Source organism: Solea senegalensis, linkage group LG11, assembly GCF_019176455.1.
Source record: "Solea senegalensis isolate Sse05_10M linkage group LG11, IFAPA_SoseM_1, whole genome shotgun sequence".
Lineage (NCBI taxonomy): Eukaryota > Metazoa > Chordata > Actinopteri > Pleuronectiformes > Soleidae > Solea > Solea senegalensis.
Window position 1 is genome coordinate 24966377 of NC_058031.1, and position 24999 is coordinate 24991375.

At 41.7% G+C, this 24999-nt stretch overlaps 4 protein-coding genes across 7 annotated transcripts; 3 read left to right on the forward strand and 1 right to left on the reverse strand.

Moving 5' to 3' along the window:
- Positions 1-19: 19 nt before the first annotated feature.
- atp6ap1a (ATPase H+ transporting accessory protein 1a) lies at positions 20-7746 on the reverse strand. Its single transcript, XM_044038429.1, has 11 exons — positions 7568-7746; positions 6545-6671; positions 5779-5853; positions 5487-5680; positions 5366-5406; positions 5098-5183; positions 4884-5021; positions 3019-3176; positions 2880-2930; positions 2164-2401; positions 20-802 (listed from the first exon to the last, which is right to left on the reverse strand). The coding sequence occupies exons 1-11, from the start codon at positions 7702-7704 to the stop codon at positions 593-595; spliced, it is 1455 nt and encodes a 484-aa protein (XP_043894364.1). The 5' UTR covers positions 7705-7746; the 3' UTR covers positions 20-592.
- A 6858-nt stretch (positions 7747-14604) lies between these two features.
- LOC122777324 (comitin-like) lies at positions 14605-15554 on the forward strand. Of its 2 annotated transcripts, XM_044038489.1 has the most exons (4): positions 14661-14691; positions 14765-14857; positions 14944-15037; positions 15278-15554. In XM_044038489.1, exons 2-4 carry the CDS (start codon positions 14784-14786, stop codon positions 15527-15529), a joined length of 420 nt encoding a protein of 139 aa, XP_043894424.1. In that variant the 5' UTR covers positions 14661-14691; positions 14765-14783; the 3' UTR covers positions 15530-15554. The 2 variants fall into 2 exon arrangements, with proteins under 2 accessions (XP_043894426.1, XP_043894424.1); XM_044038491.1 differs by lacking the exon at positions 14765-14857 and having other exon boundaries at positions 14605-14691.
- Positions 15555-18909: 3355 nt separating this feature from the next.
- Positions 18910-19859, forward strand: LOC122777323 (comitin-like). Of its 2 annotated transcripts, XM_044038487.1 has the most exons (4): positions 18966-18996; positions 19070-19162; positions 19249-19342; positions 19583-19859. In XM_044038487.1, exons 2-4 carry the CDS (start codon positions 19089-19091, stop codon positions 19832-19834), a joined length of 420 nt encoding a protein of 139 aa, XP_043894422.1. In that variant the 5' UTR covers positions 18966-18996; positions 19070-19088; the 3' UTR covers positions 19835-19859. The 2 variants fall into 2 exon arrangements, with proteins under 2 accessions (XP_043894423.1, XP_043894422.1); XM_044038488.1 differs by lacking the exon at positions 19070-19162 and having other exon boundaries at positions 18910-18996.
- Positions 19860-23223: 3364 nt separating this feature from the next.
- LOC122777321 (comitin-like) lies at positions 23224-24166 on the forward strand. 2 transcript variants are annotated; one of them, XM_044038485.1, is made up of 4 exons: positions 23275-23310; positions 23377-23469; positions 23556-23649; positions 23890-24166. In XM_044038485.1, the coding sequence occupies exons 2-4, from the start codon at positions 23396-23398 to the stop codon at positions 24139-24141; spliced, it is 420 nt and encodes a 139-aa protein (XP_043894420.1). In that variant the 5' UTR covers positions 23275-23310; positions 23377-23395; the 3' UTR covers positions 24142-24166. The 2 variants fall into 2 exon arrangements, with proteins under 2 accessions (XP_043894421.1, XP_043894420.1); XM_044038486.1 differs by lacking the exon at positions 23377-23469 and having other exon boundaries at positions 23224-23310.
- The last annotated feature ends 833 nt before the right edge of the window (positions 24167-24999 follow it).

Sequence of the window (24999 nt, forward strand, 5' to 3'; positions counted from 1 at the left end):
TCTTTTTTGTTCCCATTTATTTACAGTTTGTTTCTTTAATCCTCATTTTCTGTGAAAGATCAAAAAATCAAACGCTGACTCAACAACACCTTCAAACATCGCAGTACATAAACAAACAAAAAGAATGCGATACATGAAAATAAGCGCAGGATTCGTGAAAAATACAAACACTGCGACAACGAAATTGCGACTTCATTCTGGTAATATTTCAACTTCATGTTCAAACCCGTATTTGCTTCGTTCTTTTTTACTTATGTCGCAAAACTGATGTCAACGTTTAAAAAAATTGGAGTTTGAACGTTAAATCGCAACTTAGAAAACATGTAGAATTTATCTTTATCGTTCAGGAGACAGAGATCACATGCTGCATTTGAGGACACGGCAGGGTTTGTTTTTTATCTTTCACAGAAACAGAAACTTGAATGCAACTTGACAGTGGTTCCCAAACACTGGCTCGGAAGATTTATTAAAAGAAATTTGAAGAATTTGTAATTTAGTTGCTACTTTTTTCACAAATTTTTACTTCACAATAGTTTGACGTCTTTCAAAAAACAAAATCGGGTCGTGAAAGGTTGGGAAGCGGTGGGCGTGGCTACTCCGTCTGCGGCACAGAAATGGCCGGACCTTTGGGGTCGTCGAAGCGGTCCATGGTGTGCAGCTGCATGATCATGTGCAGGCCGTAGGTCAGGACCAGAACCATGAGCAGACTGGTCATCAGGCCCATCCAGATCCCGGGGGAGAAGAAGCCAGAGCAGTCGCTAGCGTACGAGAACTCGCCGCCGCTCACGTTAAAACCCTGAATCTGTGGAGCGAAGAAGTTTCTATAAACAAACACTAATTTGAATTTAATTGAATTTAATAACGTTGTTCAAATTAGTTATGGTATTAATTCATACATTAGTCAGTTATAAAGCCAATTAGTTAACACAGTAATAACAGTCCTAAATAAGCATTATTTAACTGTAATTAAGCTTTATTGTAAAGTCTTCAAATACATCACAACAGTCATTTAAAAAACATTGTTTATGTTTATAAATATAGGTGCAACGGATCACAAAAGTCACGGATCGGATGAAAAACAACACAAAGCACCTGATCTGTGGCCCCAGTCCAGCTTCAACACTTTTGGGCCTCACTATCTTTCACTCGGCAACTGCTCCTGTCAGTACCTTCACCAGATGCCGGTGTGACTCTCATAGAGGGGGCGTGTCTACAGCACTGGACTCCGCTGTGATGGAGTGAGCAGTCGCAGTCACCCGTCTGTGGTGAGTGCAACAGAGGATGCCTCTGATAATTCTTTTGTGTAAAGTTCTGGTCTTCGATCTTCGTACCATGGCACTATATTTTTTAAAGCCTTTGTTCTCGCCAATGGAGTATGGCCTCATATCTGCAGCTATAAACACCCCAATAGCGTCAGTAAAGGCTTTAGCCCGGTCTGAGCCTGCGGGAAAGGGCTGCTTAACGGATCGGATCACGGATCAGCTGTGATCCGTTGCACCTTAAGTCTAACAGATGAATTAAAGCGAGTAAAAACATAAATCAGTTTAAAAGCCGTGTTCTTGTGTTGCACTGACAACATTAAGAACTGCAAATATTTGGTGATGGGATGAAGTAGAGTAGGAGTTATAAAGTTTATACTCCTCTTCAAACATGAAACACTGAACGTGTTTGTTTCAAATAAAAACAATCTATAACTCTTACGTAAAATTAAAAATGGCAGACTTCCTGTTGAGTCTTGACTTTTTTGTTCGCCTTGGTCTATAACATCTTCCCACCAAGTTTACGGAAATTTGTTTCCACCTTAGGGGGAGGTGTAGAGCCCTTGAGCAACACACGGTTCCGGGAACTATGCCAATATCACATTTTCACCAGACCTGAACTCCATGCACAGTTTCTGTGCTATTCTGTGAGTTTTTAATGCTCGATAACCTCCTCCTCAATAACGACCGCAAAGCCACGGATAGGTTCCTCGCACAAATTTGTTTGGAATAACTTTATTATCATTACTAAATGGTTAGTTATAACGTTAATGAAACCTGAACGTAAAGTGTTCAAACACAAAAACATTTTCATTTTCAACGAGCCTCATTATCCCGTGAAATTTGAGACGACAACAGTGAAAAAGTATCCGGGTGAACGTGAAAACAACAACGTCCATCTCACCTGGAAGTCTTCGAAGGAGACTCTCCACTGATTGGCCGGATCTTTGGCCGAGCGCGGGACAAGCAGCGGCCATCGGAAGTTGGTGACGGACTCGCAGCGGTACGAGAACTCGGCCGGAGCGTAGATGTTCCTGCTGCCGTTGAACGTGGCCTTGGTGCCGTCGTACTCCAGCTCCACGGCGTCCAGAGTGAACCAGCGCCGTGCAGACACCTGGTAATGACGCTGACTCATGGCCAAGCTGGACACACACACACACAAAAACAAGGTTCCCACGCCGGACATCAAATTCAAGGACTTTCCAGGAGCAATTCCATCAAATTCAAGATGGGAGGACAAATTGTAAGAGTGTCTTTGTCCATGATGGCGTCCACTTTTATAGTTTAGTTTATTAGATTAGTTGACAGGGACCATGTATAGAACTGGGTCTTTACCAGAGTAAGCTTAATGGCTAATTTGCATCTGTGTTTATTGATGTGCAGCAGCTCTGCATCTGGACAAGTGATTGTCCTCAAAGTCAGTCTTTGTCTTTGGTGAGATTTCCCAGACGTCACGTCGTCATTCTGAATTCTTTTAATTCACAAACTTTCAAGGATTTCAATGACACATGTCTATTTAGGCCCTTGAATTTTGTTTTTCAAATTCACAAACTTTCAAGGATTTCAAGGACCCGTGGATTATGAATATAATCAATAAATTAGTTGATTGTAGAGACTCACATCAGTTTGAAGCTGCGGTGTCCTAGAACGTTGTCATAGTTCAGAACCAGCCTGGAACAGAAAAACAACCAAGTTAATTTTCATGTCATCATTCTCATGTGGTCATGTGGTCATGTGACCTGGTGCAGGTGCCTCTCACTTTGCTCTGGTCTTGTCACAGATGGAGCCGTGCAGCTTGGGCTTGACTCCCTCTCCAAAGGTGGAGGATGTCAGGTCGTGGTCTTCCCAGCGGCCGCTGCGCAGGATACTCACCGACAGACCTTTGGCCCACAGGAGGATACAAGACTCCTCCCCTTCCTGTCAAAGGCGGAGCACACAAACAAACACAGCTCAGTGATGTTACACTTAATACAATAAAAAAAACAGCAAACCAATAATCACTAAAAAAAACAAAAACTGACTGATTTATTTTTAAATAATTCAAACCAGTTTCTGTCATTTTTCTTTCTTAAATGTGATTATTTTCTACTTTGTAATTTTTCAGCTTATTTTCTAGTTTCTGTCATTTTTCAGCTTCTAAAATGTGAATATTTTCTGGTTTCTTTGCTCCATAAAACAAAGAAATCATTCAAACAGAATCATTTTTGGTTTAGGGACAAATCTTTTTAATCAACTGATTCTAATCATTCAGTTACACTTGCTTTACAAATCACTTTGAGTCTGTGGCCGTTTCTCAATATCCATACTTGTGCGTACTTGTGCGTACTTGTGCGTACTCCCGTACTTGTGAAAACGTCATCAGCCTCAGTCCAAGTGCTGTTCCAATTCTCAAGTAAGCGAACAGCGAGGACGGTTCTCAAACCCGGAAGTGTTCTCGCTCCGCCCATGTTTACCAAGTATGCATCGGAGGTGACTTAAGCGTACTTGGGATGGCCATGTATCCCAGAATACATTTCGGCGGAGCATAGCAGCAGATAATAGAAATATAAATCTGAAATAAATATTTTTCTATGTCCCGGAACAAAGTTTTAAGATCATTTGAGGCGAGAAATTAGTCTTTTAGAATTCAAATATGTGGTTTGTGTATGAAGATATGACGTATTTATAGTTTGGCAGCGACGTTTGTCGGAGGTGATAAGCTCCACCTCTGTGGGCGCTCGGCGCTCACTGTGCCCGGCACAGAGCAGCGTTACCTCGGCCTGTCCTGATGAAATGATCCGCTGGCTCAGACGTAGCTGTCATTACATGCTCGGTGTGATCCATAGATTTGTTGTTGACGTGTTATTTTGATTTTAATGGAAACGTTTTGACCTGACGGTTTGAAAGTTTGTATATTATTAATTTCAACTTTCAAAGTTAGATTTATATTAAAGTCGCACGGTCATTGTATCTGTACTTAAATATAATATGTAAATATTAGCTATGTAGAGTAGTATATATTTGTACATGTCATGTATATATATATATATATACATATATATACACTACACTACACTATTCAATGCTGTACTCTATCTATTTTCCACATTGTATTATTTGTATTGTATATTTTAATAGAAATAAATTAAGAAATGAAGTTAAATATTTAAAATGTAAAAATAATAACAACATATATATGCATTTATTAAAAGTATTTCATATGTTCATTGATCAACACCGTAGGTGGCGCTAATGAGGCTGCAGCACTTGGCGCCAGCCACCATTCAAACAGCAGAACAATACATACATACTTGCATACTTGAGTATTGAGAAACAACCACATACTTGTGTACTCCCGTACTTGGCAAGTATATACTCCCAGCTTACTTCTCAAGTATATACTTCCCAAGTAAGCAAGTACATACTTGCTAACTTGAGTATTGAGAAACGGCCTGTGTCTTTGTGTGGTTGTGTCACATAGAAAACCAGGTCACGGCTACGTGCTATGATGGCACAGTGGCGAAAAAGATTAGATTTTACTGATCTCACATTCACAGGAGCAGGGTTTACAGGTTCACCAGACAAATACAAAAAGTACTAGAACACTGAGTTGTTAGAAAAATAAAACAAGTGAGTGACTCCCACCTTAAACTCCACAGGAGCGTAGACCCCGTCTCTCTCTTTAATCCTCTGCTTCCTGTCTCTGTCTCTTCCTCCTCCTCGCGCCTGCAGCAGCGAGCGTCCTCCACCGACAGCTGCTTCAACCGACAGAGACACTGCATCCTGTCGCACACACACACTAAAAACATGAGACGTCATCAACAGACGAGGACAACAATCAGGAACAGAGTGAGCTCACCCTGGACGGCCTCAGTGCCGTGTAGATGGCCGTGTACGGAACAGCCTGAGTCTTCATGGTGCTCAGCACCTGACCAATCACCTCGTCTGAAACACACACACACGACTCATCATTTATCATCACTTCTCAACTTCCTTATGAAAATACAAACAGAAAAAACACAGCTCAAAGTGTCACATTCCAATTTTTGTTTTGGAGCGAAAGTTTCCGTAATTCAACTTGACAAAAGTTGACCCGTGTTTTTACGATATTGGACGACGCGACTCACCGTTTCCGCTGAGGATTTCTTTGGCCGACATCAGGTCGGACCTGAGAGAAAAGACAATGACAAAACATTAGTTAAAGTGATAAGGCTTTGGTTGTGTGTGTGTCTACTACAGCATTCGCACCCAACGCCGTACGGCAGCCTGAACACCAGCAGTGCGGGCGAAGAGGCGTTGAGCCTGAGCTGACTCAGTGTTTCCGGGTCCATGTACAGAGGGGAGGTCTCTAATTGGTCCTGGAGCTGACCAATCACTGCGTTGGAGGCGGGCCAGGAGACGGAGGGCAACACCAGCGGGGAGGACGAAGACATCAGTGCCCCCTGTGACATAGCAGAGACAATTTCACTCCCTCCCTCACACAGAGGATGAAGAGCTGAAAAGATCACATGACTCCACAGACGTACAGCGGCCATCTTACCTCCAGGTTTGGAAAGGCGCTGTCCTGCTTGTTTCCGAACGCTCCTCCGTACATGGTGAAGTCCTCCACACTCATCTGGACACACATAGACACAGAGGAAATAAATACAGGGCTCAGGATAATACATAGGGACAGCACCGCTGATCGCCAGCAGTGAGCGGCGAGCTGCCTAAACTGCCGCTGTGGCAAGGTCTCCGGAGTACAGTCACTGGTCTGATACAGTCACATACAGCGACAGTTTATTCAGCTCGCTGCACGCCGCTGGCGATCAGCGGTGGCGATCAGCAGTGCTATCCCTAAGTGTTTTTAACTGATTTACAGTTCGGCACTGTTCGGCTCGATCCTTATGTAGGACGTCTCTTCCTGTGATGGCACTCTCGCTGTTTTCTGCGCATGCTGTAATGTTGATATTGTCAGAGAACTATTTTAATGGGGGAAATAGGGTATAATATGTCCACTTTAACTACATCACAGAAAGAATCCAGCTCATAAAAATAATGATAATAATAATAATAATAATAACAATAATAATAATAATAATAATAATACAAAAGTCAGGGAAACAAACATGGATCAGTTCAATAATCCGACTCAATGTGACTTATATTTAGAAGATCCAACCATAGATTCATGCCTTTTCTTGTTTCCACTAGTCTGGTTTGTTTGATTGCTGTCAATCAACGTGATTTCGGCTCTGTGTGTGTGTGTGTGTGTGTGTGTGTGTGTGTGTGTGTGTGTGTGTGTGTGAGTGAGTGTGTGTGTGCACCTTGTCCTGTAGGAAGAGAACCACGTTCTTTGGACCCATGTTCAGAGCGTTCTCCAGGTAAGCAGCAAGCTGCTGCTGCCCCACAATGTGACCGGCAGTGGGCGGAGCCTGACTCAGTGCAGACGTCCTGATGAAGAGAACAGAAGGGATTTGTATTGATTTAGAAAATAGCACATTTATTTTGTAGCAATTGAATCAAACCAAAGCAACTTGATGAGGAAAAACTAAATACAAACCAGTACAAAACCTACTGTACTGACATACATGACACTTTTCTACAGTTTAAGTGATTGTTCAGTCATCAAAGGAAGGAAAAAAGGAAAAATAAGAAATTATCTTAGTTGTTATAGGCTGGAGCGAATTATTAAAATCAAGAACATAATGGACAGAGGAACTGTTTACGAAAAATACTCATGAGTTGCAGATCTATACGCGTATATAAAAAGATATACATGTTTAAATAAACAATAGAAAATGATATTTAATAAATGGTGTGACTGAATAATAAGTAATAAGTTAAGAGAAAATAGGACAAGATAACTGTAATTGAAGCCTGCAATGCATTATATGTGTGAGTGTGTTCATATAGAACTTTGTCTTTGTAATGATAATTTTTTCATCTTTATTTTATTATACATAGTTTATTTATTATTTGTTTGAAAGTTAAGATAAGATACTACAAGTTAAGATATAATGAGATAAGATATATGCTAGTACCAGGCCCGAAGCAGCTGCATTGTGGGTAAATCTGCCCTTGAAATAAGCCAAACACCGAACGCTGTGATATCATGAATAATAATGTTAATAAAAAAGAGTTAAATAAATGACAACACCTACTTATGGACATTTATCGCGGTACTTTCCTCTCGTCGTAGACAAAGGATTGAGAAAGCTAAGACTTAGCCTCAGTGCGTGTTTTATTACAGTCAGTGTCGGTGCTAACCGTTAGCCACTGCACCGTTAGCGCGCCTCCCCCCTCACTCCCCCCGGTGACCGGACACACACACACGGACATGTCCTCACCCTCCGCTCGTCCACAGCAGCAGTGGCACCTGCTCGTCACACGTCCCCGCGTTCAAAACGCTCAACAGGCCGAGGAACACGGCGAGAGCCATGGAGCTGCGGCGACGGCGGAGCAGCGTAGTCCGAGAGGACGCCATCTTTACTGACAGCACAGCGGAGCAGGTGCGGTGACGTCAGCGGCGCGAGGTCGTTTGACGGAGAGGATGATGCAGCCATGGCAACGCGCTGCTCCGCCTCCTTTTACTCACAGAGACATATAAAAGAAATGTGTGGGTTTAGTTTCAAAACAATCAAACAAACAAATATAAATATTTTCTTTTAGATAAGTTAAGATAAGGTATTATACGATATAATACGATATAAGATAAGAAAATATATGTTTAAGATAAGATACTATAAGATCATTTAAGATAAGACATTGTAAGATAAGATACTATAAAATAAGTGAAGATAAGATAAGAGAGGGTAAGTTAAGTTAAGATACTATAACAACACTCTCTATGGAAAATCACTAGAGTTGACTGCTCACCTGTAAATGTGTGTGCATGATTTAAAAGTGAAACACGCCTGGACAGGTGAAGCCTCTAGACTCACACTGATTAAAATGTTTGTGATTGTGTTGACATGTAGAGAAGACAGGTTCACTGTCGGGCTGGAGGCTGAGTTTGTGTGAGAAATGAGTGTAAATGCCAAAGATTGTTCAGCTGAGCCATTTTGGAATCGGCTCAGCTGAACCTCGTCAGAGCAAGAACTAAAAAAACTACATTTAAGCATTTAGCAGACGCTTTTATCCAAAGCGACAAGAGAGGAACAAGCACCATAGAGGGATGCAGCACTCATAGGTAGATCATTCCACCAGCGTGGAACGACATATGACAAGAGTCTGGATTGTCTTGTACGGGGTGTTGGCACCACCAGATCACAATCCTTTGATGACCGGAGCAGTCGAGGGGTAACATGAGCCTTTAGGAGAGCATTTAAGTAGGTTCTATCACTGATGGAGGAGAAAAAGAACCCAAGCCGAGCCGAGTGCTTGAAGTGGATAATGGAAAATCACTAGAGTTGACTGCTCACCTGTAAATGTGTGTGCTGGCACAGTTACAGGCTTTGCAGGTTATCGTCATGAACCGTTGCACCTAAAAGAGTGATTGTGTTGACATGTAGAGAAGACAAGTTCACTGTCGGGCTGGAGGCTGAGTTTGTGTGAGAAATGAGTGTAAATGCCAAAGATTGCCAAATAAAATATACACTGTTATCCCACAGAGGATGATTTGTGTGGTGACAAGTTGGGACAAAGCTGTAGACAACCGTCGCCAACACACCGCCGCCATCATACGGTTTGGTTTGGTACAGTAGGGGGCAGTAGAGACAACATTTAACCGGCACAACATGAATGTGAGAGCCACTCAAAGTAATTTTGTAGCGTTAAGTTTAGTATATGTAGTGTAGTATTTGTAGTACATATACAATATCTTCAAGTTTATGGTTAGTTTGAAACTGATTTGTGTTGGAGAAAAGCATGTTATATTTGAGCTTTATGACAGTTAAATGAGCTTTAAGGCAGTTTGGTCCCGTGGGCAGTAGTATTAGGAGGATTATGGAGGATTTTGCACGCGTGGATGTAAGTTTTTGACCGTGCGTGTGTGCATACAAAACTGCATAAGGAAGCAAGCAAGGGTTCGTAATTTAGACTCCAATATTCTGGTACTGGACCAGACCTTTGACGTAAACGTTTACCTGCCTCCTGTGGAATACTTGTGAGTAACATTGGGTTTCTCAAAAATAAATAATCGGACACGGGTCGGAAACAAAACCACTGCAAATGAAGTGGCTGTAGGAACTTGGACTGTGGTATAAGCGGCCACTACACTGACTCTGAACAAGTTCAACTTCTGATTGACTTTAGTTAACGCTGAGAATGAGTGAGAATGTTTCACTGCTGCTTCAGCTCAGAGACAATGAACAGAGAACACACACACACAAAGATATAAAGGCAGTCATTATAGCTGTCTGTGTGTCTGTCTGTCAGTAGACAGAATGAACTTGTGTGAGCAGACTGACAGACTGACAAAGTTTCCCGTGAGAGAAGAAAGCAGAAACTGAGAAACCGTTGATCCAGACATTTGATAACGAAACAAACAGGTTTTAAATTAGATGGATTGACAGCCAGTGACAGTTCATCAGTGCGACACGACAAGTGGAGGCAGATCATCACCTGATGACAGAACCCTCATAAACCTGTATGTCATAAAAAAACAAGCAGACACTATGGCAAACTGTCTCCTCTACATGTCTGCACAAACACGAGCGAGAGGAGACGACACCTGCAGTTACACAACAAGTGCGTGTCAGAGGTCAACGACAACAACTGCAGCTTCTGTAAAACCCACCAGAGACAGATCACAGCTTCTCCTTTTAAAGCATGTGCAATTTTTACTAGTGCTGTCAAACTATTCAAATATTGAATCGCGATGAATCGCATTAATGTCACCGTTAACTCGCGATTAATCTCACATTTGTAGCTATTCTAAATGTCCCTTGATTTCTTTTTGTCCCATTAGTTTTTCTCATTTTAATGCTCTTATCAACATAGAAAAGTGGATCTGCTCACTCTGAATATGCATATGGTGAGTTATTCCGCACAGTAATAAGAGATGCTGTAAATAAAGTGCCGTTCTTCAACGCAGACGGAGTCCCGTGGTTTAATGTGTTGTTGCCGTAACGAGCTAATCCGAGCTAAAGCAGCTAGCGGTCTTCGGTGGTCTCCTTACTACGGTTCGGGGGTCTGCTAGGTTGGTTGGTAACACTGGATGTGGGCAGTGTGTGGAGAAATGATCCATGCTGCGTTGGAGACGGAGAGCCCGCCTGGAGACGGAGAAGCGCACAGTGCTCGCCATCCACTGAAAACGGAACGTTAGACTATTACTTTCTGGCCGGCTCGCGGGTCTGTTGTTTTGTTTCCGGTCTAGCTAGATCCGGTGTGGTGTTGTAGATTTCTATCGTTACTAAAGGCCAAAAAGAACGTTAATCTGGCGATAAAAAATGGGTTTGCGTTAATGCCGTTAATAATGCGTTAAACTGACTACTACACTAATATTTACTACTTTTATACATCTGTAATCAACTCAATATTGAGTAATTGTATACAATGCCCTGTACTTTTGTTGATTTTTAACACACACTGTGGTACTATGTATGCAATGTCTAGTACTTTTAAACATGTTCTATGAAGTGGAACAGTTTAGGTACTTTAAATGATTGCAGTGACTCGTTAAAGCAGGGGTCACCAACGCGGTGCCCGCGGGCACCAGGTCACCCGTAAGAACCAGATGAGTCGCCCGCTAGCCTGTTCTAAAAATAGCTCAAATAGCAGCACTTACCAGTGAGCTTTTATATATATAGATTTATTTATTTAGCTATTCTTGTTTAAATCACACTTACATGTAACTTACAAATGACAATACATATATAAACACTTAAAATGTAAAGTGTTTTTTGTGTTTAATATAAATGAACTCTGACCTAGTATAGTTCAAAGGTCAGTATTGTGCGCATGACCAAAACGTAGCGTTTGTTGCGCTCTTACAAACAAGCTAACGTTAGCGGACGCAGCGAATATGAGGAGAAGAGTTACCCCAAAAAATGTCAGAAAAAAGAAAGAAAACATATCATTTTCACGACGAATGGGAGGTAGAGTTTTTTTTTACCACTGTGAGAGGATCCTGCGTGTGTTTCATTTGCGGGGCAACTGTGGCAATAGCAAAGCGGCACAATGTGGAGAGACATTTCACTACGTGTCACACAAGCTACCATGCTAACTACCCACCGGGCAGCGCACTGCGCGCAGAAAGGGCCCGCGAGTTAAAGGCAGCTTTGTGCAAACAGCAGTCTTTTTTCACTAGACCGGTTAAAAACTCCCAAAAAGCAACCGAAGCCTCGTTTAGAGCTACGCAATTCTTGATGAAGAAAAAGAAGGCATTTACAGACGGGGAGGTTGTCAAAGAAGCAATGATGATAATTGCTAAAACTGTGCTTGAAGACGAGAAGTATGGAACCGATGTACTCTCCAGTCTCTCCGATGTTCAACTCGGGGCAACTGCAATGGTAAGAAGAGTGTCGGCGATGTCTGGGAACTTGACCGACCAGCTGGACCGTGATCTGGCGAGGTGCCGGTGGTTCAGCATCCAGTGTGACGAGTCGGTGGACAGCAGCAGTACGGCGCAGCTGATGGTCTTTATCCGGATGGTGTTTGATGATTTCTCCACAAAAGAAGAACTTCTGACACTACTGCCCCTGAAGACAACTACGAGGGGAGTTGACATTTATAACGCAGTGAAGGAGTTTTTGGTGGAAAAAAAGGTGCCGCTGGAAAAGCTGGTATCAGTGACTACGGATGGGGCTCCTGCTATGATCGGCCGACACACAGGATTCGTTGCTCACTGTAAAGCTGACCCAGAGTTCCCAAACTTTCTGCAGTACCACTGCATCATACACCAGCAGGCCTTATGTGCAAAAGTGATCTGCTTTGAGCACGTAATGACTCCCGTCGTAAAGATCATAAACAGCATCCGCTCCAGAGCTAAACAGCACAGAACATTCAAGGTACTTTTGGAGGAGCTGTCAGCTGAATATGGTGACCTGCTACTACACACAGAAATCCGATGGCTCGGCAGGGGACGAATTTTGCAACGTTTTTTTGTCACTTTTGGATGAAATCAAAGAGTTCATGCAGTCCAGAGGTGAGGACACCGTGCTGCTGGAGGACACTGAGTGGATACTTGACCTTGCATTTTTAACGGACATTACTGGACAACTGAACAGTTTGAACTGTGAGCTGCAAGGCAAAGGTAAAACTGTCGCCGGTATGATAAGTGCTTTAAATGCATTTAAAGCTAAGATGAACCTTTTCTCTGTGCATTTACAGAGTAAAAAAGTGCCGCACTTTCCCTCTGTGCAGATGGTGCTGAAAGACAATGCTTCTGCATCTGAGGCTTTTGATAAAGTTGCAGAAAAGTACTCTCAGGTCATAAACAGAGTTGGGCAAGAGTTTGAGAACAGGTTTTGTGACCTGGATCAGCTTGTGTCGTTCATTTCTAAGCCTTTCATGAATGTGAACATATCATGCATTGCTGAGCAGTTAAGTGCAACACACCAGAGTACAACACACTAGTTGACAGCATGCAATGCCAGGCTTCCCACTAACTGACAAAGAAACAGATAACAGATTTGGTGTCCAGTTCAAAGTGTGACATGATTTATTTAAAAATTTGAGAGTTGACTTTTGTATTTTACATGAGTTATTATTTGTACAAACATGGTGCAAAGTAATTCATGATTTGTTAAAAAATGTTAGTGGCTAGCTAGTTAAAATGGGATATTGTGATTTCACAAGACTGTCTTAGAAGTGATCATTTGAACATGTTCAATTTGAAAAAAGTGCACTCAGAGAAAATATAAAAATAAAGTGTTGCATATTGATATTTATCTGTTTCTATATATATTTATTGTGAGAAATCATTGAGATGATCAGTGTTTCCACAAAGATAAATATTAATTATTAATAATAACATAGATTTAAAGGTAAATTGAGCAAATTGTCTATTTCTGGCAATTTATTTAAGTGTGTATCAAACTGGTAGCCCAAGAAGTAGATCTTGGTTTCAAAAAGGTTGGTGACCCCTGCGTTAAAGGTACACATGTCGAGGTTTGGGGCGACTGCAGTGGCAGAGAGAGGCCACCAATAATCCAGAGTATAGCAGATGTAGACCACACCCTGAAAGCTCCATGTAACTGAAACCATGTTTGTTACTGACGGCCTGACTTCCTGTTGCCAGTAGCTGGCACAGTTACAGGCTTTGCAGGTTATCGTCATGGACCGATTGCACCTAAAAGAGTGTCGTTCCTGCAGAACATGTATGTTTTTTAACTATAATTCATGCAAAAATGAATGTAAAGGCCCTAAAACTGGGCACCAGGGCTCCGTCATCGTCTTTGTCGCGTTGAATTCCTTCCTTCAGTCTTGGCTTGTGTTCCGTCAACTTGTTCCAGAGAATGAAGAGAATGAAGAGAATTAATCACATGTTCTCACAACGATGCACACGCACAGTTGTGGTTGAAATGTCAGAGGGAGATTGTCAGTGTTTTTTTGTTTGTTGAACCATGTGATGCAAGAGGAAATGTCTGTGTGAGTGAAAGTGACTTCAAGTGGATCTTTACCCTCATTTAGCAGCTTGAGAGGTCCTCCCAAACTGCAGGGAAAAGTTCTGCTTTTATATCACATGACTCCACAATGAATTAGCTCGGAAATGACAAAAAAAAGTTGTCCTTGTTACAATCATTACTCTACCAACGACCAGAAAGCATGAAAAACAATCCCAAAAGTTATCCCACAACAGTTTTCCAAAAATTAGGCTTGTTTTATTGTCTTGAAAATGAATTTTTTGCAGTGTGCAGAAACAACTCCTTACTGAGTGCATTTACTGGCTGCAAACAAGGACGAATGGAGCTGTATTTGTGTTATAAATGATCAACCTGTAAACTCAAGTTTAAGTGCACAGTCTCAACACTCAGTCCAAAACAAACGACGTGAAACAACTGCTCGTGTGATGACAAAGAGTAGTGGACCTTGGACAGGATCAACGTGGAGGCAGTTCCAGCTCATTAGTGACAATGCTGAGTCAGCAGTGTCATAAACACTGGAATGCTTTGGTACAGTACTTATTATTTATTATTATTTTGGCCATTCCATTAAGAATGGTACCAAAATATCCAGCCCCGACTGTAAAAAGAACAGTCAGAAACGCGATCGGGCCCATGGAAGTCGAGACAACGCCCACATTCTGCTCCCACAGCCGCAGACCGACGCCTGAAAACATCATTAAATTGTTTTGATCACATGTTCTCACTCCTCACTTCCATGAAGGTTTTTATGACATTGTTGAACTGGTATTTCTACCTGAGTGAGGGGGGAGTGATTTCATCACCAGATTCGATCAGATGTCTCCGATTGGGTGTCGCTCTCCACCCCCGTTTCATCCAGCACTGATATAAAGTGGGCTGGTTTCAGAGCAGAATCACTTCAGCCTGCTCAGCTCTTTCTCTGACAGAAGAACCTGCTACAGCTGGTGAGTTTCTCAGAACTTCCTTTGAATCTTAAACAAGCAACATTTCATTTCTGATTTTACTCCTTCAATTAAGCTCTGCTGCAAATTTGAAAATGGATCTGAAAAAATTTGCCGCAGACTCACTTTGCTCCACTCCCAGCATAGATGAATGTGTTGGGGGTCGCAGGTAAAAGGGTCCTGGACTGGTACAAAACCCCCAACAGCACTGCACCAGGAGGGTCTCTTAATCCTTCTCAAACTCTGTGTTCCCAGAACCATGAACCGAAACTCACTCAGCACTGACCAGGAGCTGCGTCAAGGGGAGTACCTGATGAGTCTGAATGGTGATTACAAAGCCATTCTCCAGGTGAGGAGACAAATATTCTTCCAATGACTAAAGGAATCGGTGTTTGATGATATTTAAGAACTAGAGTGTTTCCAGACGATGAGCGAATGAGTAACGGAATTGATATTATGATAAATTAACCTTAAATTGAATAATTAAAGTTCATTTTCAACTAAAATCTAAATCATGAGATCAGCTGGGATTAGCTCCAGCCCAACCTTTGTAAACTTTCTAACTGAGTTATTTCTTCTCATCCAACAGAACGATGGCAACTTTGTGGTCTACAAATGGACTCCCACCTGGGCGTCCGCTACAAACACCAATGATCCGCTCCGTCTCCTTTTGCAGCCGGATAACAACCTGGTCATTTACAACAAAAAAGGACCAGTGTGGGCCAGCGGAACACACAGCAACAGCCAAAGCCAAAGAATGCGCCTGACCATGCAAAACGACGGTCGGCTGGTTCTTGACAAGGATGGGAACGAAATCTGGAGTGTTGAAGGAAACAAATAAAGAGCTGAGATGCTCATTAACTGGCTGCAGTGTGTGTGTGTGTGTGTTTATTACTCTATGATGTGCTGTAGTGTCAGGCTCAGTGCAGCTGCTTCATACAGGACGCCATTCACAGGAGAAAACGGCATTTGTGAGGAAATGACAGTGAGATCATTCAATAATATTCACTATGTCAGAAATATGTGGAAAACTGTATACATCCCATAATGGTTCCGATTGATTGGTTTAAATCCATCAGGAAAACCGTGGTCGGAGTTATGTGTGGAATAATAAAAAAAAGACAGAAAATGCACATGTACAACAGCAGCAGCAGCAAAGAACAACGCTCACAGAAAATAATAATAATAATAATAATGATAATAATATAAAATATAAAAACAGAGACAAAAAAAGTTTGTTTTTTAAAAAAAATTGAATCTCACAATTCACTTTTTTTATTTCCCATCTCCTCCTCCGTACATTAGTGTGTGTGATCACATGAAACAGACAAATGTTGTGGTTTCCCATGAATGAGCTCGAGCACAACACACATTGACTGTAGAGGGCGCCCTTTTCCACACAGCGTAGTTGCCCAGGTCTCGTACTGTGACCGTTTCTCAATACTCAATTAAGCAAGTATGTATGTATTGTTCTGCTGTTTGAATGGTGGCTGGCGCTAAGTGCTGTAGCCTCATTAGCGCCACCTACGGTGTTGATAAATGAACATATGAAATACTTTTAATAAATGCATATATGTTGTTATTATTTTTACATTTTAAATATTTAACTTTGTTTATTAATTTATTTCTATTAAAATATACAATACAAATAATACAATGTGGAAAATAGATATATTACAGCATTGTAGAGTAGTATATATACAGTATATGTACAAATATATACTAATCTACATATCTAATATTTACATATTATATTTAAATACAGATACAATGACCGTGCGACTTTAATATAAATCTGACATTCAAAGTTAAAATAAATAAAACATTAATAATAAAACTTTCAAACTGTCAGGTCAAAACGTTTCCATTAAAAACAAAATAACACGTCAACAACAAATCTATGGATCACACCGAGCATCTAATGACAGCGACGTCATGATGTCATCAGGACAGGCCGAGGTCACGCTGCTCTGTGCCGGGCACAGTGAGCGCCGAGCGTCCGCAGAGGCGGAGCTGATCACCGCCGACAAACGTCGCTGCCTGTTAAAAGAATTGTTGAGATCCATAGGAAGGAGATTGGACTCAGCTCAGTGTCCAAACAAGGGTTTAATCTTGTACAAGAGGAGCATTCACAAAGCAACACACAGGCCAGTTACAAAGTGAAGCCTCCCTGTCTTCGAGGAAACACAAGGTATTTATCCGTCTCAATGGGTCAGCTATCACCCTGCCATAAGGTGCAGACCCCCGCCTCTGTGGGTTAGTTATCACCTTGCCCTGAGTCGCAGACCCATTGTCTCTATTCACAAGTTAACTCAAACAGTTCCTAAAACAATACATATGGTCACTGGTCCCAAGTCACATCGAACAGTTACATTAACAATACAAAGGGTCAATGGTCGCAGGTCACATCAAACGGTTGCATTGAACATTTGTCTTCATGTATTACATGAGGTACATAATTCCCATAACACTGCCAAACTATAAATACGTCATATCTTCATACACAAACCACATGTTTGAATTCTAAATGACTCATTTCTCGCCTCAAATGATCTTAAAACTTTGTTCCGGGACATAGAAAAATATTTATTTCAGATTTATATTTCTATTATCTGCTGCTATGCTCCGCCGAAATGTATTCTGGGATACATGGCCATCCCAAGTACGCTTAAGTCACCTCCGATGCATACTTGGTAAACATGGGCGGAGCGAGAACACTTCCGGGTTTGAGAACCGTCCTCGCTGTTCGCTTACTTGAGAATTGGAACAGCACTTGGACTGAGGCTGATGACGTTTTCACAAGTACGGGAGTACGCACAAGTACGCACAAGTATGCACAAGTACGCACAAGTATGGATATTGAGAAATGGCCTGTGACTTCACCACCAGATTCTAGTGAGAATCAAAGGGTAATTTGGCCACCAATAATCCAGAGTATAGCAGATGTAGACCACACCCTGAAAGCTCCATATAACTGAAACCATGTTTGTTACTGACGGCCTGACTTCCTGTTGCCAGTAGCTGGCATAGTTACAGGCTTTGCAGGTTATCGTCATGGACCGATTGCACCTAAAAGAGTGTCGTTCCTGCAGAACATGTATGTTTTTTAACTATAATTCATGCAAAAATGAATGTAAAGGCCCTAAAACTGGGCACCAGGGCTCCGTCATCGTCTTTGTCACGTTGAATTCCTTCCTTCAGTCTTGGCTTGTGTTCCGTCAACTTGTTCCAGAGAATGAAGAGAATGAAGAGAATTAATCACATGTTCTCACAACGATGCACACGCACAGTTGTGGTTGAAATGTCAGAGGGAGATTGTCAGTGTTTTTTTGTTTGTTGAACCATGTGATGCAAGAGGAAATGTCTGTGTGAGTGAAAGTGACTTAAAGTGGATCTTTACCCTCATTTAGCAGCTTGAGAGGTCCTCCCAAACTGCAGGGAAAAGTTCTGCTTTTATATCACATGACTCCACAATGAATTAGCTCGGAAATGACAAAAAAAAGTTGTCCTTGTTACAATCATTACTCTACCAACGACCAGAAAGCATGAAAAACAATCCCAAAAGTTATCCCACAACAGTTTTCCAAAAATTAGGCTTGTTTTATTGTCTTGAAAATGAATTTTTTGCAGCGTGCAGAAACAACTCCTTACTGAGTGCATTTACTGGCTGCAAACAAGGACGAATGGAGCTGTATTTGTGTTATAAATGATCAACCTGTAAACTCAAGTTTAAGTGCACAGTCTCAACACTCAGTCCAAAACAAACGACGTGAAACAACTGCTCGTGTGATGACAAAGAGTAGTGGACCTTGGACAGGATCAACGTGGAGGCAGTTCCAGCTCATTAGTGACAATGCTGAGTCAGCAGTGTCATAAACACTGGAATGCTTTGGTACAGTACTTATTATTTATTATTATTTTGGCCATTCCATTAAGAATGGTACCAAAATATCCAGCCCCGACTGTAAAAAGAACAGTCAGAAACGCGATCGGGCCCATGGAAGTCGAGACAACGCCCACATTCTGCTCCCACAGCCGCAGACCGACGCCTGAAAACATCATTAAATTGTTTTGATCACATGTTCTCACTCCTCACTTCCATGAAGGTTTTTATGACATTGTTGAACTGGTATTTCTACCTGAGTGAGGGGGGAGTGATTTCATCACCAGATTCGATCAGATGTCTCCGATTGGGTGTCGCTCTCCACCCCCGTTTCATCCAGCACTGATATAAAGTGGGCTGGTTTCAGAGCAGAATCACTTCAGCCTGCTCAGCTCTTTCTCTGACAGAAGAACCTGCTACAGCTGGTGAGTTTCTCAGAACTTCCTTTGAATCTTAAACAAGCAACATTTCATTTCTGATTTTACTCCTTCAATTAAGCTCTGCTGCAAATTTGAAAATGGATCTGAAAAAATTTGCCGCAGACTCACTTTGCTCCACTCCCAGCATAGATGAATGTGTTGGGGGTCGCAGGTAAAAGGGTCCTGGACTGGTACAAAACCCCCAACAGCACTGCACCAGGAGGGTCTCTTAATCCTTCTCAAACTCTGTGTTCCCAGAACCATGAACCGAAACTCACTCAGCACTGACCAGGAGCTGCGTCAAGGGGAGTACCTGATGAGTCTGAATGGTGATTACAAAGCCATTCTCCAGGTGAGGAGACAAATATTCTTCCAATGACTAAAGGAATCGGTGTTTGATGATATTTAAGAACTAGAGTGTTTCCAGACGATGAGCGAATGAGTAACGGAATTGATATTATGATAAATTAACCTTAAATTGAATAATTAAAGTTTATTTTCAACTAAAATCTAAATCATGAGATCAGCTGGGATTAGCTCCAGCCCAACCTTTGTAAACTTTCTAACTGAGTTATTTCTTCTCATCCAACAGAACGATGGCAACTTTGTGGTCTACAAATGGACTCCCACCTGGGCGTCCGCTACAAACACCAATGATCCGCTCCGTCTCCTTTTGCAGCCGGATAACAACCTGGTCATTTACAACAAAAAAGGACCAGTGTGGGCCAGCGGAACACACAGCAACAGCCAAAGCCAAAGAATGCGCCTGACCATGCAAAACGACGGTCGGCTGGTTCTTGACAAGGATGGGAACGAAATCTGGAGTGTTGAAGGAAACAAATAAAGAGCTGAGATGCTCATTAACTGGCTGCAGTGTGTGTGTGTGTGTGTTTATTACTCTATGATGTGCTGTAGTGTCAGGCTCAGTGCAGCTGCTTCATACAGGACGCCATTCACAGGAGAAAACGGCATTTGTGAGGAAATGACAGTGAGATCATTCAATAATATTCACTATGTCAGAAATATGTGGAAAACTGTATACATCCCATAATGGTTCCGATTGATTGGTTTAAATCCATCAGGAAAACCGTGGTCGGAGTTATGTGTGGAATAATAAAAAAAAGACAGAAAATGCACATGTACAACAGCAGCAGCAGCAAAGAACAACGCTCACAGAAAATAATAATAATAATAATAATGATAATAATATAAAATATAAAAACAGAGACAAAAAAAGTTTGTTTTTAAAAGAAAACTGAATCTCACAATTCACTTTTTTTATTTCCCATCTCCTCCTCCGTACATTAGTGTGTGTGATCACATGAAACAGACAAATGTTGTGGTTTCCCATGAATGAGCTCGAGCACAACACACATTGACTGTAGAGGGCGCCCTTTTCCACACAGCGTAGTTGCCCAGGTCTCGTACTGTGACCGTTTCTCAATACTCAATTAAGCAAGTATGTATGTATTGTTCTGCTGTTTGAATGGTGGCTGGCGCTAAGTGCTGTAGCCTCATTAGCGCCACCTACGGTGTTGATAAATGAACATATGAAATACTTTTAATAAATGCATATATGTTGTTATTATTTTTACATTTTAAATATTTAACTTTGTTTATTAATTTATTTCTATTAAAATATACAATACAAATAATACAATGTGGAAAATAGATATATTACAGCATTGTAGAGTAGTATATATACAGTATATGTACAAATATATACTAATCTACATATCTAATATTTACATATTATATTTAAATACAGATACAATGACCGTGCGACTTTAATATAAATCTGACATTCAAAGTTAAAATAAATAAAACATTAATAATAAAACTTTCAAACTGTCAGGTCAAAACGTTTCCATTAAAAACAAAATAACACGTCAACAACAAATCTATGGATCACACCGAGCATCTAAAAACAGCGACGTCATGATGTCATCAGGACAGGCCGAGGTCACGCTGCTCTGTGCCGGGCACAGTGAGCGCCGAGCGTCCGCAGAGGCGGAGCTGATCACCGCCGACAAGCGTCGCTGCCTGTTAAAAGAATTGTTGAGATCCATAGGAAGGAGATTGGACTCAGCTCAGTGTCCAAACAAGGGTTTAATCTTGTACAAGAGGAGCATTCACAAAGCAACACACAGGCCAGTTACAAAGTGAAGCCTCCCTGTCTTCGAGGAAACACAAGGTATTTATCCGTCTCAATGGGTCAGCTATCACCCTGCCATAAGGTGCAGACCCCCGCCTCTGTGGGTTAGTTATCACCTTGCCCTGAGTCGCAGACCCATTGTCTCTATTCACAAGTTAACTCAAACAGTTCCTAAAACAATACATATGGTCACTGGTCCCAAGTCACATCGAACAGTTACATTAACAATACAAAGGGTCAATGGTCGCAGGTCACATCAAACGGTTGCATTGAACATTTGTCTTCATGTATTACATGAGGTACATAATTCCCATAACACTGCCAAACTATAAATACGTCATATCTTCATACACAAACCACATGTTTGAATTCTAAATGACTCATTTCTCGCCTCAAATGATCTTAAAACTTTGTTCCGGGACACAGAAAAATATTGATTTCAGATTTATATTTCTATTATCTGCTGCTATGCTCCGCCGAAATGTATTCTGGGATACATGGCCATCCCAAGTACGCTTAAGTCACCTCCGATGCATACTTGGTAAACATGGGCGGAGCGAGAACACTTCCGGGTTTGAGAACCGTCCTCGCTGTTCGCTTACTTGAGAATTGGAACAGCACTTGGACTGAGGCTGATGACGTTTTCACAAGTACGGGAGTACACACAAGTACGCACAAGTATGCACAAGTACGCACAAGTATGGATATTGAGAAATGGCCTGTGACTTCACCACCAGATTCTAGTGAGAATCAAAGGGTAATTTAGCCACCAATAATCCAGAGTATAGCAGATGTAGACCACACCCTGAAAGCTCCATGTAACTGAAACCATGTTTGTTACTGACGGCCTGACTTCCTGTTGCCAGTAGCTGGCACAGTTACAGGCTTTGCAGGTTATCGTCATGGACCGATTGCACCTAAAAGAGTGTCATTCCTGCAGAACATGTATGTTTTTTAACTATAATTCATGCAAAAATGAATGTAAAGGCCCTAAAACTGGGCACCAGGGCTCCGTCATCGTCTTTGTCACGTTGAATTCCTTCCTTCAGTCTTGGCTTGTGTTCCGTCAACTTGTTCCAGAGAATGAAGAGAATGAAGAGAATTAATCACATGTTCTCAACGATGCACACGCACAGTTGTGGTTGAAATGTCAGAGGGAGATTGTCAGTGTTTTTTTGTTTGTTGAACCATGTGATGCAAAAGGAAATGTCTGTGTGAGTGAAAGTGACTTCAAGTGGAACGACGCAGGATCTTTACCCTCATTTAGCAGCTTGAGAGGTCCTCCCAAACTGCAGGGAAAAGTTCTGCTTTTATATCACATGACTCCACAATGAATTAGCTCGGAAATGACAAAAAAAAGTTGTCCTTGTTACAATCATTACTCTACCAACGACCAGAAAGCATGAAAAACAATCCCAAAAGTTATCCCACAACAGTTTTCCAAAAATTAGGCTTGTTTTATTGTCTTGAAAATGAATTTTTTGCAGTGTGCAGAAACAACTCCTTACTGAGTGCATTTACTGGCTGCAAACAAGGACGAATGGAGCTGTATTTGTGTTATAAATGATCAACCTGTAAACTCAAGTTTAAGTGCACAGTCTCAACACTCAGTCCAAAACAAACGACGTGAAACAACTGCTCGTGTGATGACAAAGAGTAGTGGACCTTGGACAGGATCAACGTGGAGGCAGTTCCAGCTCATTAGTGACAATGCTGAGTCAGCAGTGTCATAAACACTGGAATGCTTTGGTACAGTACTTATTATTTATTATTATTTTGGCCATTCCATTAAGAATGGTACCAAAATATCCAGCCCCGACTGTAAAAAGAACAGTCAGAAACGCGATCGGGCCCATGGAAGTCGAGACAACGCCCACATTCTGCTCCCACAGCCGCAGACCGACGCCTGAAAACATCATTAAATTGTTTTAATCACATGTTCTCACTCCTCACTTCCATGAAGGTTTTTATGACATTGTTGAACTGGTATTTCTACCTGAGTGAGGGGGGAGTGATTTCATCACCAGATTCGATCAGATGTCTCCGATTGGGTGTCGCTCTCCACCCCCGTTTCATCCAGCACTGATATAAAGTGGGCTGGTTTCAGAGCAGAATCACTTCAGCCTGCTCAGCTCTTTCTCTGACAGAAGAACCTGCTACAGCTGGTGAGTTTCTCAGAACTTCCTTTAAACAAGCAACATTTCATTTCTGATTTTACTCCTTCAATTAAGCTCTGCTGCAAATTTGAAAATGGATCTGAAAAAATTTGCCGCAGACTCACTTTGCTCCACTCCCAGCATAGATGAATGTGTTGGGGGTCGCAGGTAAAAGGGTCCTGGACTGGTACAAAACCCCCAACAGCACTGCACCAGGAGGGTCTCTTAATCCTTCTCAAACTCTGTGTTCCCAGAACCATGAACCGAAACTCACTCAGCACTGACCAGGAGCTGCGTCAAGGGGAGTACCTGATGAGTCTGAATGGTGATTACAAAGCCATTCTCCAGGTGAGGAGACAAATATTCTTCCAATGACTAAAGGAATCGGTGTTTGATGATATTTAAGAACTAGAGTGTTTCCAGACGATGAGCGAATGAGTAACGAAATTGATATTATGATAAATTAACCTTAAATTGAATAATTAAAGTTTATTTTCAACTAAAATCTAAATCATGAGATCAGCTGGGATTAGCTCCACCCCAACCTTTGTAAACTTTCTAACTGAGTTATTTCTTCTCATCCAACAGAACGATGGCAACTTTGTGGTCTACAAATGGACTCCCACCTGGGCGTCCGCTACAAACACCAATGATCCGCTCCGTCTCCTTTTGCAGCCAGATAACAACCTGGTCATTTACAACAACAAAGGACCAGTGTGGGCCAGCGGAACACACAGCAACAGCCAAAGCCAAAGAATGCGCCTGACCATGCAAAACGACGGTCGGCTGGTTCTTGACAAGGATGGGAACGAAATCTGGAGTGTTGAAGGAAACAAATAAAGAGCTGAGATGCTCATTAACTGGCTGCAGTGTGTGTGTGTGTGTGTTTATTACTCTATGATGTGCTGTAGTGTCAGGCTCAGTGCAGCTGCTCCATACAGGACGCCATTCACAGGAGAAAACGGCATTTGTGAGGAAATGACAGTGAGATCATTCAATAATATTCACTATGTCAGAAATATGTGGAAAACTGTATACATCCCATAATGGTTCCGATTGATTGGTTTAAATCCATCAGGAAAACCGTGGTCGGAGTTATGTGTGGAATAATAAAAAAAAGACAGAAAATGCACATGTACAACAGCAGCAGCAGCAAAGAACAACGCTCACAGAAAATAATAATAATAATAATAATGATAATAATATAAAATATAAAAACAGAGACAAAAAAAGTTTGTTTTTTAAAAAAAACTGAATCTCACAATTCACTTTTTTTATTTCCCATCTCCTCCTCCGTACATTGGTGTGTGTGATCACATGAAACAGACAAATGTTGTGGTTTCCCATGAATGAGCTCGAGCACAACACACATTGACTGTAGAGGGCGCCCTTTTCCACACAGCGTAGTTGCCCAGGTCTCGTACTGTGACTTCACCACCAGATTCTAGTGAGAATCAAAGGTTTTTTTTTGGCTGAGTGGTTGTGTGTGAGGTGTTGACACAAAGTCAGTGAGCGCCCCCTGCTGCTGACAATCAGCTGCAGGCGACAAAGGAAAAAAACAATGATCATTGCAGCACACATCCACTGCTGCCTCCATCACTATGTTGAAATGTCTTATTCCTGAGTCCACCAAACTGGACTCCCTCAACGCCCTGGCTGCGTCGACAAATTTTGTCGGTGACAAAGAGCAGCCCTGGC